The 13015-nt window shown below is 47.9% G+C and overlaps 1 protein-coding gene across 2 annotated transcripts in view; it reads right to left on the bottom strand.

Annotated features, from left to right (window-relative positions):
* Positions 1 to 354: 354 nt before the first annotated feature.
* Positions 355 to 13015, bottom strand: part of LOC8041721 (neuroplastin) — a 67396-nt gene continuing 54735 nt past the window's right edge. For both annotated transcript variants that reach the window (XM_042289070.1, XM_042289069.1), the window contains 3 exons: positions 11506 to 11679; positions 2876 to 3011; positions 355 to 1252 (listed from right to left, as the gene is read on the bottom strand). In XM_042289070.1, the coding sequence (XP_042145004.1) occupies positions 1201 to 1252; positions 2876 to 3011; positions 11506 to 11679 (362 nt within the window). In that variant the 3' untranslated portion in view covers positions 355 to 1200. The remainder of the gene's footprint in view (positions 1253 to 2875; positions 3012 to 11505; positions 11680 to 13015) is intronic.

Here is a 13015-nt window from a genome sequence, read left to right as displayed (position 1 = left end):
TAAATAAAAGAAAAATGCTGTATACTACTTCAGCACCACAGAATAGCGAACTTTCTAGGGATAAGCCAGAAGGGGCCCCATCTGGTGCATTACTTGCATGCAGTCCCTTAATTTGTTGGTCTAGCAAATACTGTACTACTTTATTATTTATTTATTTATACTTTAGGTAGACTGAACACCCAAATAGGAACAGGTGTGGAACGATGACCATAGTCAACATAAGCATTCATACATGGCAGACATAACATATTAAACTATGTTGCACCATTCTAAATTTTGTCTAGTCTTGCACACCTACAGCCTTCCAGCAGACAGCGAACAGTTGCTCACGGCAGACAGGGAAGGAAAGGCAACTTTGGTTGAACGGTTTTATTATCCAAATGTGCTCTTATACAGATAACAAAGATAATTGCACTTCTTCCATAGAGCTATAATACACTAAACAAACAAAGGGGGGAAAAAAAAGAAGCCTGTCTCGGCGACTGTATGTACAGTGGAGAAATGCTCGCCTACGTGTCTAGTACCTAAGGGCAGCCCTTTTTTTTGCAGGCACGCAAGTTCAAAAGGAACCGCGCCACATCCACACACCGAAACAATTCTTGGATACACTTATTAACAATGCGGACCATGCCAACTTAAAGTCAACAATAACAAAGAAAAAAAGAAAGAAATATTAAGTATCTGGCAGGCCTAAAAACCTCCGGGGCGAAAACAAAGAATGAAGAAAACCCAGAAATTCCCCAAGTTCGATCTATATTTTGATGTTCGTCGCCGGAGGGAGCGACAAAGTGATGTCCGGCTAAAGGTCAGCTCACAAGCCTTCAGCCAGACACCGCCTCATGCGACTGCCCCCGACCTGCACAGCTTGCAACTAAGCGCAACCGGACAGGTTAAAAACCGGTCTCGAGCCTCTCCGGTCGTAGGCAGTCGAAAGTGTGTGGACTAGCCCTAAAAGTGTGGCGGGGGAGGTGGGGGGGGCAGAACGGTAGTGCACGCTTTTGCGGGACTTGGTCCCGCTCATCCGTAAAACTCGTTCCGCCGCAGAAACAGAAATGGCGTAGGAGGGGGGAAAGGTGAAAGGGCGTAGGAGGGGGAGAGGTGGAAGGGGATGCAGTGGCGTCGCCGTTGACAGACAAGAGGAAAAGCCGGCCGGCAATCGATTGTTGTCGTCGGCGCCGTCGTCGTCTTGAGTCCTCGGGATCACTTCCGCTGCCTGATGTCCTGGCCTTCCTTCTGGTCTGACAAGTTTTTGCTGAAAGGTGGAGAAAGTGAGAACATCACAAAATACCACCGAGAAATCTGAAGCAGTTCTTTGAAGGCGAGGCGGGCATATACATTCCCTATACCTCGAGTCGGATCTGCTTTTAAGTGTTCATCTCCAAGAAGTTTATGTACCATTTGGTACCATATGGGAGTAGAAACAAACCTGAAGGTTTGATTGTTTTGCTCCCCCAAGTAGAAAACAAATTTTTCTGTGCACGCATTATTTTTTTTTCTTTTGCAGACAGCTACATTTACGAAATTTTAGTATATTAAATGCACCACATCAGAACACCTTCGTTCAAAGATTACTTGCACTGCGTGTGTATTTATACAGCTTTTTTTTTTTGACCGAGTAGCACTCTGGATTTGTGTAAAAAGGTAAAAAAAAAATGTGTGGATATCCAGAAACAAAGTTGATGCATGTCCAGCTAGCACTGTGCCGAACAGACTAGACAAAGCTAGTTGTTGCCCTTGTGGTGTCCCTATGCAGTCTCGTAAAGTTGTGCTGCAAGGTCGTGCACCAAAAGTAGTATCGCCATGTGGTGCATCACAAAGTGTCTACCACAATGCTGCAAGCGGCTTCTCGAAGTAGTGTCACAAAATGATGCATTTATTTATTTGTTGTAGTAGCCTACAGGCACAGGAAGAACATTGCGTAACTGCCGAATTCATAAACCTCACTCCAATTGAGGCTCCCCTCCACTTCCTCAAGGAAGGCGTAAGGGCCAGCGCTGGCCAATCGCGACGACGGATAGGCGGCCTGGGCTGCTTATCCGTCCTCGCCATTGGCCCCCCAGCGCCGGCCCTCGCGCCTTCCTTGAGGAAGTGAAGGGCGCCTCAGTTGGAGCGAGGTTTGCGAATTAGGCAATAAGTGGGGGATCTTGAAATATAGGAATGCAGGATAAAAAGCGCACAAAACCAATGAACAGCCAATACTCAAAGTACCTAATAGTGCTTGCAGCATTCAAGTAGTACATATCACCATGTGGTGCAGTGCAGTTCACAAGGTGACGTTGAATCCAATGCTGTTTCACAAAGTAGTGTCACATTGTGTGATCACAAACTAATGTCACAAAGCGGTGCAACAATTTAATGCCATAGACTACATCCCAAGTAGTGTCACAATGTGGTATCACGGACTAGTACCACAATATTGTATTACACTAGTGGTACCATAGACTAGTGCCACAATGTGGTATCACAGACTAGTAGCATAACAAAGTGGTGTCACATGTAGTATAACTAGTGTCACAAAGTAGCATCACATTCTGGTCTTACAAAGTGATGCCCACCCCAGACTAGCATCACAATGTGATATCATTGGCTGGTGTCACAATTTGGTATGATTAATGTTACAAAGTGGTGCCAGAATAGGATATGACTAGTATCACAGTTGTGTCAAAATGTGGACCAACAAAGTGGCACCAGATATGGTATTGCAGACTAGTGTCACGAAGTGCTGCCACAATGTGGTATGACTAGTGTCACAAAGTGGTGTCAGAATATGGGCCAAAAAATGGTGCCACAACATGGTGTCACAAGGTAGTGGAGAAATCCCCGGGATTTCTCTCTCGTGTGATACCCCTTAAACGCCAAGAGAAACGTGCTTTACTTCTCTGGGTTCTGGTCCGTGTCCGACTCCTCGAAGTCGGGCTTGACGCGCTTCTTCTCGTAGATGAAGATGATGGCGCAGAGCACCGCCACTTCGACGCAGATCCCGAGGAAGGGCCACAGGGCAGCAAGCTTGTCTGCGCAGACGCAACACCAACACGAGCTGTTTCAGCCAGCTTTCTTAAAGCATCACACAGTTCACTGCCGTCACACTCTGCGCTTTATCAACTCGACGACCAGTACTTGTTAGGCAACTAACCATTCCACCTACTTATGTAGATGGTGGATGCCAGTAAAAAGGTGCCACTGGTAAGCTGGCAAGACAGTCAAACGCCTCACTACGACCAATCTCCCATGTGTTCAATTTGTTTCTCAGACTACTACAACAAATTCTTGTTTAACATATACTGTAAACGACTCAATTTTTGCGAATCGCCTACAATTCGCGAAAAATACGTCCCGCGAACAATTCGGGCAGTATGTGAACCCGCGAATCATTTCAAATTTTCTGCTTTGGCCAAATTCGCGAAAATTTGAGCCCGCGAAACTTAAGGGGACATGTGGGTTCTTGAGCCATTTTTTTTATTTATGCTAGGATCTTCATCATATTCGCCATGTAAGCATGGTTTTTCTTGCTGATTTCAAATATGTAATTAGATTTTGGATAGCTCTAGTGGAACTTGAATTATAACAAATTTGTCAAATGTAATTGGGCCCTTTGTTACGGGTAATTAGTGCAAAAGTTTTCATAAAGTTTCAGAAATTTTTATAGAAATGTGTTCACCAAGGTGTGCTTTGTGCGGTGATGCTATTTTAGACCAACATTAGTGGTGACATATGTATAAAAACATGTATGTTCAGAAGCTGCAAAATCGGCCTGCTATTAATTTCAAGAAATAATTAATTGTGTTCATTACATAACATATAATAAATGGAAAATAGCATCACCGCACAGTTCTATCCATCCTGAATCAAATGATACCAAAATTGTTTTGACCGCCCAAGGCAAACCTGAGAAAAAGCCCGTAAGGTGGTGGTTATATTCAAGAAAACACGAACAGAGATACAGGCACCCGAAGTTCACGAACACCTTATGAGATCTCAAAGCAGTCCAGGGCTGTAGTCCTGGTCTTTGTCCCTTGTGTGCCTCTTGGCCAGTCTCCTCACAGTCTTCTCACTCTCTGAGTGGACCTTGTTGGCCCTGTGAAGCCGATGTTGGTCCTTCTCGTGACTCCTGCGGGTAAGGCAATGTCCAGGAGCGAAGCCGAGACTCTCTGTGACAATCTTGTTCGTCTTCATCACGCCTTGATTGTACCGGGAAACTGCCTCTGCCACTGCCCTCCGCACGCTGAACAGGGAAGCATGCTGAGTCTTCGGTGAAAGGCTCCAAATCACAGAATGTAAAGACTCGCTTGCATTCTGAGTCTTTCCGTCACTGCAGCGCTGCAGTAAGGATTCGTCGCTCAGCCGGGCAAATATTGGCTCCAAAGCCACACGGACATCAGTCGGCAGGCTGTTCCTGTGCGCAGGTGGCTTTTTGCCCTCGGAGAGGGCGCGGTTGAAGCCACACCAGGACTCTGCACCCTGTGGGCACAGGCTGTGGTCAGGTGCAGAATCTGTTGAGGTCATGTGCAGAAGCGTAGCCTGCACCGCCCTCTTCATTCCTGGCACGTCGTGTTTGTGACCTCTGAGGGCATAGCCATAATAGTTGGTTATTTTTTTCATTTTGTCTTGTGTTAGCCGGCCTCTTCCTCCAAGGGGATTCCCTTGGGCCTTCTTTTTCTCCACAAGAGTGCGCAGAGCTGTCTGATGCTAAAGTTGAGGCTTGGGCGAGTTGGTACATACTTCGGAAATTAAAAACAGCGCGGAAAGACGAGGACCAGACAAAGAAGTGACACGGACGTAGCGCTGACTTACAACTGAGTTTATTGAACGCAAACTCGCAATATTTATTTGCGGTGTCACGAACAAAAGAACATAAAAAATTCAGCCCATGTGATGTATCACCAATAAAAATAAAACAATGATAAAAAAAACATTGAAAAAAAAAACATTGAAAAAAATAATAATGAAATGCGCCATGACACAGCCGTACAGAGTATGTGCCAAAAATCGAGCAAGTCACGGAACTAGAAAATTCATCTCTTTGCCTGATAGGGCCACAGAAGGACTGCTTACACATGCTGCACCCAGCCTCGCTATCTCAACAGCCTCTAGAATTTCCCGAGTAAGCTGGTCCCTATGACGCTTAACAACCTCACACCGTTGGAAGTCGGGAAGGCAACCACAGTCGCGGCAATGAATGCCCAGGTGACCAGACACGGTTGTGGAGACGCTGTAAGCGTGCTCTCTCAACCTGTCGTTGAGACAGCGGCCCGTCTGGCCAACGTAGCGCCTGCCACACGTCAGAGGGAGAGAATAAACAACCCCCTCCGAACACGGGATGAAGCGATCTCGATGCCTCGTACTGCAAGCCGTGGCCGCCCTCGAAGAAGGGTTAACAGCTCTGCACAACCTGGACAGCTTGTCCGGGGCAGAGAATAAAACGTCGACGTCACACCTGCCAGCAATGCGTTTTAGGTTGTGGGACAGGCCGTGTACGTAGGGAATAACCACAAACTTTCTTCTTTCCCTTCCCTTTCTGTTGTTGGCCTCTTCTTCACTTCTCATAGGGCTGCTCTTGATATCTTTCAGCAAAGACTCGGCGACCGTTGTTAACACGTGAGAGGGAAACCCAGCATCTGCGAGGCGTTCAGTTTGCCTGTCAAAGCTATGTTTAATTTTATGATAACAAGACCTACGCAGCGCATGTGTATAGCAAGTCCTTGCAATCGCCCGCTTGACAGTTTTTGAGTGAGCGGACTCGAAAGGCAACAATGGCTTTCCAGCACGGGGTTCATAGCTCCAACAAAGATGACCTGGACATATAGTTAAATTCAAATCCAAAAACCGGATGCATCCTGCCTCAGGCACTTCATGAGTCAGAACAAGTGGCGAAAGGCAATGACTAAAAATGCCTAAAACGCCAGTCATTGACGAAAGAAAGGATACGGCATCGGCATGAAACAAAATCAGAAAATCATCTACGTACCGGAAGACCCTTGCAACTTTGGTTCCCCCAAGCCGTTCAAAGATGAGGCGGTCAAGGCTCGCTAACAACAAGTCGCTAAGTACGGGGGCAATGCAAGAACCGGTTCTTGCATTGCCCCCGTACTTAGCGACTTGTTGTTAGCGAGCCTTGACCGCCTCATCTTTGAACGGCTTGGGGGAACCAAAGTTGCAAGGGTCTTCCGGTACGTAGATGATTTTCTGATTTTGTTTCATGCCGATGCCGTATCCTTTCTTTCGTCAATGACTGGCGTTTTAGGCATTTTTAGTCATTGCCTTTCGCCACTTGTTCTGACTCATGAAGTGCCTGAGGCAGGATGCATCCGGTTTTTGGATTTGAATTTAACTATATGTCCAGGTCATCTTTGTTGGAGCTATGAACCCCGTGCTGGAAAGCCATTGTTGCCTTTCGAGTCCGCTCACTCAAAAACTGTCAAGCGGGCGATTGCAAGGACTTGCTATACACATGCGCTGCGTAGGTCTTGTTATCATAAAATTAAACATAGCTTTGACAGGCAAACTGAACGCCTCGCAGATGCTGGGTTTCCCTCTCACGTGTTAACAACGGTCGCCGAGTCTTTGCTGAAAGATATCAAGAGCAGCCCTATGAGAAGTGAAGAAGAGGCCAACAACAGAAAGGGAAGGGAAAGAAGAAAGTTTGTGGTTATTCCCTACGTACACGGCCTGTCCCACAACCTAAAACGCATTGCTGGCAGGTGTGACGTCGACGTTTTATTCTCTGCCCCGGACAAGCTGTCCAGGTTGTGCAGAGCTGTTAACCCTTCTTCGAGGGCGGCCACGGCTTGCAGTACGAGGCATCGAGATCGCTTCATCCCGTGTTCGGAGGGGGTTGTTTATTCTCTCCCTCTGACGTGTGGCAGGCGCTACGTTGGCCAGACGGGCCGCTGTCTCAACGACAGGTTGAGAGAGCACGCTTACAGCGTCTCCACAACCGTGTCTGGTCACCTGGGCATTCATTGCCGCGACTGTGGTTGCCTTCCCGACTTCCAACGGTGTGAGGTTGTTAAGCGTCATAGGGACCAGCTTACTCGGGAAATTCTAGAGGCTGTTGAGATAGCGAGGCTGGGTGCAGCATGTGTAAGCAGTCCTTCTGTGGCCCTATCAGGCAAAGAGATGAATTTTCTAGTTCCGTGACTTGCTCGATTTTTGGCACATACTCTGTACGGCTGTGTCATGGCGCATTTCATTATTATTTTTTTCAATGTTTTTTTTTTCAATGTTTTTTTTATCATTGTTTTATTTTTATTGGTGATACATCACATGGGCTGAATTTTTTATGTTCTTTTGTTCGTGACACCGCAAATAAATATTGCGAGTTTGCGTTCAATAAACTCAGTTGTAAGTCAGCGCTACGTCCGTGTCACTTCTTTGTCTGGTCCTCGTCTTTCCGCGCTGTTTTTAATTTCCGCAGAGCTGTCCCCATCCTTTTTTGTACATGATTTAGGCAGTCTTTCTTCTGCACGGTCACATAGCCATACACTTCCTCCTCCGTCAGGGCATGAAAGGTACGGCTGTCACCGTCTGACAGGATGGTCGTGTACCTCAGCTCGTGCTTGGCGAGGGACCGACGAAACATGGCTAGGGCTTCTTCAACTTCCATCCGGCCTGCCTTACAGTCGCTGTTCTTCTGGCACTTGTGCCTCTCTTGCCACTCCTCAAAGTTCTCCTTGTCAGGCTTTGGCCCCACCGTGCACCCCAAGCAAAAGTTCGATACCACCTCGTGGTCAATCACGAGGCCGGTGTAGAGTTCAATTATGCATCCCACACCGATGTGCGAGTCATGGCCCCGAGTTTTCCAGGTCCCGTCGAAGATAACATCAATGTTACCTGGAGGGTTCAGGAAGTCTTTGTAAAGACTCCTGATTACTGCAGCACTTTCATTTTCACTGGCTGCAGCAGCTGCCTCAGCAGCTTGCAACATTTTGTCCATATGGCCATTGAAAGTTTTGTGATGGAGGCCCCGGTGAGACACATTCATGCACGCCCAAAAGTCGGTGAGGGCAGCCGACCCCTTCCCGATGCTTTGCATTGCCTGCATCGCCCTTATGCTCACCTCGAAAGGTGTGATCTTGTTGGCGCCGGCCACCCTTGGCGATGAAAAGCGCTGCTCACGCACCTCACACGTTGAGCACACTAGTACCAGTCTGTGCGCCAAGCCGTAGTCGGACCCGCGTTTCTCAAGGGTCACAGTGTTTGCACCACACCCCTTGCAGTTCGTACGCGAAAAAAAATCGTTCAGTACTTGCATGCTCACAATGATGAACTCCGTTCCACCGTCAACTTCAGTTCTCTCCGAATCGACGTTGAGCAGGTCGAACTTCCGCTGACTCGCAGACTGCGACGCCAAATGGCGCTTTTTTTCTTCAGCTTCTTTCAAAGCTTCGGACTCCTCTTCCGCAGTGTAGTACGTGGTGTCAATCCGGTTTCCATAGAAGCCCGACGTACTTGGCGTAGCTTCGAGATCGGCTGTGACGGGGTTGGTGTCGACGGGGTCATCGACGGAGTCATCCCCACGCAGCTCCGACGAATGCAGCGCACTGTCGATCGGCTCCTTCACTCCCTTGTTCCAAGCACGTTTGCGCTTCTTGCCGTACGCTTGACGGGTCCGCAACTTCAAGCGATGATCTCCGCGCATGCTGCTTGCGAGGCTCTCAAACAAAGCACAGCTCCTCGCAGTAACCACGTTTCGCCACGTGCAGCGTGACAGAAATGCGGAAAGAAAGTTCGCAGAAAACGTGTACACTAGTGCGTGAACAACAACGACAGAAAAACTTACTCAGACGAGCAAGACATCTACAAAAACAAAGCTTGACGATCTTGAAAAACGCTCCAATAGCAGAAAAACGAAACCATGCGGAGACACAAGAGCAGACGACAGAGCTCGCGACGGAGACCGGCGCGTGCGAGTGGAAAGCGCCGGGAAAAAGAAACGGAGGGAGAGTAGCCAATAGCCGCGACGCATTCCCGGGAGCGCGCGCTTCAGCCAATGAGCGGCTCGAGATCGTGCCGCGGGAAAACGGTGACAGCATCGGCTGCGCCGCGCTGACGTCATCTTGAGTGGAGGCAAAAGAAAGGGCGCGAAACAAGCTTTCAAATGATATCAAAATGGCGGCGATTCGTGGAGCAGTTTCGGAATCGCGATTGCGCGAAGTGCAGCCTCATTTCGACGCTCGTGCATCGCTCCGGAGTAGCGCGGCTCATGATAAAGTCGTTTTTATCGTGCTTTGAGATAGTTTTCGGCATAGATCTTTTGCATAGAGGCAGTTTAGAGTATGAAGGCTTCAAAAAAACAATTTTCTCAAAAACGTTTTTTTCGCGATTTTTTACTGTTTTAAAACCCGCGTCCCCCCTTAAGTCGTTTACAGTATTTAAGTTTAACAAAGCAATTTTGCAGACCCACGAAGCAAAAATTACCGGTATTACGAATTTTTTAGGTGGAAAGTAATCGTCTTCACGTAAATTGTCTCTCAAGTGACGTGCTAGAGAAGAGAAATACTGCAGCAGTGCCGGCAACTGAAACCGCCGCAGCCGCCGCATTCTCCGTTTTGGGCTTAAATGATTTGTCAGTATGGAACCTTGTGTGTAGATGGCACTACGTGTGTAGAAAGCCTGTAAGCAGCAATGTAGTGCTATCTAGACACAAGGCTGCACACTAACAAATTATTTAGACCCAAAACCAAGAATGCGTGGCGCAGAAGCAACGAAAGCAGCGCGACAGAGGCATCACCACACCTTCGCCGTGCGCTGCTGCATACTTTCGTTTTGCTCAATCCGTTGAGTACGTGCTACTCGCTCCAAGATCAGTTTTTTTTTTTTCAACAATAATACTGGGAAACAGGCACCCTCATTCTCTTATTTTGCGTGTAAAATGGCACATTTTAAAAAACCTCCAAAAATTACAAACAAAAAAAAAGATTTTTGTTGACAGCTGCAACTTTCTTACGCTGTCTTGGCTTTTGTTCGACTGACGCGCCGATCTTTGTCAGGATTCAAGACTCCCAATCTTGCCTTAATCAAGAGTCCCAAATTGTTCAGCCTTGGAGCGATAACATGCGGTCGAGAAAATCATCCGCGACTCTGCTCGAGACGCCAAAATTTAAGCGAAATCCGTAGAGCTGCACAGAAAGAAATGCGCGCCCATTTTTGTGTGAACAGATGCGAAGAAATAGCTCAGTTGTCGGCTGTGCGCCTCATTGCGCCGTGCGCTGCAGCTGTTAAGCTGTCGCGTGCCAAGTGCATGGCTGATTCTGCTGTGCCGCTGTATGCTGCTGCGCCCACTCCTACACCACCTAGCGACTATGCATGCAATCGACAGCAGCGCAGCCGCTTCGAAAGCCTCCTCCGAATGACATGTGGCAGCGTTAGCCGCCGCCCGATTTAGGAAAGGCCAAACTTGCACAGTCAGTGAACGCCTTCGATGCGCGATTGGGGGTCGATGTAGGTAGTTTCACGATTGTTGCGATTTGATATTTTGACGAGTCAGTTGAGTTTGTCGTGTGGTTCGGACAGTGAAAAATTGGTCTGCAGCAAGGAGCACCTGGTTTTTCGGCTGCAAATCAAAAACTTTGCCAGTGGCGGTACTGGCAGTACGACCGCTAGCCTGGCATCTTCAGTGGCGAGTACACAAATGTGTGCCAATATATTTTAACTAAGAAAAAAAGAAAAAAAAAAAGGTAATTGAGCCTGAAATGCTTGGATTCTGCAGTGCGAGCTTCTGCCCCACATGCTCAGAGCCGCGATGAGCTCACGAAGTCGGTCACCGTTTCTCCTTTTGATAAGTCAATTGTCAACGTACAAAACCTTGTTTCTGATGTCGCTCATGCTATATCTGGCACTATACCTTCTCCTAAAACACCTTGAATGTCGCGCAGTATATGTCAATGTGCTATAGCAAAAATTCGATCTTGCACGATTAATGTTTTGTGCTCAACTACTACAACGAAGTTACCTGAACTCCAAAAAATTTTGCCGGTCCCATAAACTTTGTTATATATGCGTTTGACTGTATTACGAGCTGATTCCCCCATGTAAAGCATCTGAAACAAACTCTACCAATGCGGTATTGCTTTTCTACCAACAACCTAGTGCCCTATTCGAGACTTTGGAATGCATTGTTCTTGTTTGTGAAACTCGTGGCTGCATTGTGGCCTTGACTTCATGACGTCAGCTCTATTAAAGGTGCACTATAGTGCTTTTTGAGATCCTCGTTCTATAGTCATGACTTGATCTACGAGCTCTAAGCATCTTAAAAAACCCGAAATCACATTCATGGTGATCGATTTGCACATAAAAAAAAAATAGTGATCAAAGTTCCCTACACTCACTGTCGGCACGGAACAACAGATGGTGCTACCGAACCTTGAGAGTTCGTAGATGAGCTATGACCATAGAACGAGGATATCAAAAAGTGGTTTAGTGCCCCTTTAAACCCTGGCACTGTCAATGTTAAAAGTGGCAGTCCGTGCACGAGCTTCGGAATGCAGCAGTACGAAAGCGACTTACCCTTGACCCGGACCAGGACCATCATGGTGGCGTTGCTGATGCCGTTGGTGGCGAAGCAGGTGTACTCTGCGCGGTCGTCGAAGTTAAGGTTCTGGATCACCAGCTTGGCGTTGGTGACGTTGTCCAGGGGCTCCAGGGAGATGCGGGGGTCGGAGATGTTGAGAGGCTCGTCATCTGCGACAGCCAGAGGGGTTTTCAGTACTATGGATACGTGCGGCTGGAATCCAATTCGAGGGTTTTTATGCGCCAAACCAACGAAGGGCACCTTGCCAAAAGAACCGCCTGGGGATCCCTTTGACGTGCAACCGACATCTCGATTGCATGTCAAAAGCAGTAAGCCCCCCGTCAGCTTGCGCCACACCTTGCCGGCACTGAAATGTGCCAGATGAGGATCTGTAGACCAGAGCCCTGCGGCTTACATATGCGCGGCTGTAGCACCAAAGCCGCCAGATAAACTATGCTCAAAGATCTTCACTAAATTCTGGAAACTTTCTTGTGGGCACCGCCATTTTGGTGCCTAGTCCAGAGCGGGCCACCACAGGTGATAGCAACAATTTGAAAATGCGACTTCCTGAGCTTCAGATAAAGGGTCGGGAAAACTCTGACGATATTGTTCTTCTTTTGCCGCAAACCGTTTTGACGTTTCCGGAGAAGGGAAAAGCCTTTTCTGCGATTTGAAATAAAGCTTTGTGTAACTGGCAACCATGACCTCAAGCACCAAGAGACTATGTGGTGCAAGCTACCACTCATTGCAAAGGGTAACGCTGCTATTATCCATCCACCCATCTACCTGACGGGTAAAGTGTCATTCTTCACTTACAAAGTGGCTCTAGACGACACTATACTCCGTCTCACCTTACAATGAACTGCAGCAGTCGCTAAGAATCTCCCCAATAAATCTGGTGCTGCGAATGCATCGCACGACTTGCGTGCCTCGCTTATCGCCACAACCATCTCCGAGGTCATGCGACACTTGCACACCCCTGGATTGGCTCGGACGGCCCGTGGCGTCCAGTACTGCCCATTGCCAGGTTAAATGGAGTATTAGAATCTGCAAGAAGTGCAAACACGTTCCGGGAACTGCGCAGGTCCAAGTGCTATTGAACACAATCTCTATATAACACAGGAGCTATTATCTTAACCGCCTGCTAAGCACGAGTGAACAAGAATTGCCTGCAGAGGCACATAAGTGTTATTAGACATCCACTGACTCGCAAACAATGCGGAGCGCAAGTTCGTCTGCTTCTTGCACAGGGGTTGCGGAGATGTCAGAACACCGAGCTTTGTTTGGCTCCGATTAGAAGGACTGTGGGTAGATTTCAATGCTAGCTGCCTTGAGGATCGAGACATGCGCCGTGGCTAGCTGCCATCAAGGTCTACTCACTATCCTTCCAATCGGAGCCAAACAAAGCTCAGCGTTCCGACGTCACCGTAACCCCCGCGCAAAGAAGCGGACGAACTTGCTTTGCATAGGACTCGATTGTTCCCCTTTATTTTTCTTGAAGCGAGT

Source organism: Ixodes scapularis, unplaced genomic scaffold, assembly GCF_016920785.2.
Source record: "Ixodes scapularis isolate PalLabHiFi unplaced genomic scaffold, ASM1692078v2 PGA_scaffold11__112_contigs__length_91849675, whole genome shotgun sequence".
NCBI classification, from domain to species: domain Eukaryota; kingdom Metazoa; phylum Arthropoda; class Arachnida; order Ixodida; family Ixodidae; genus Ixodes; species Ixodes scapularis.
This window is presented reverse-complemented; position numbering and strand designations above follow the sequence as displayed.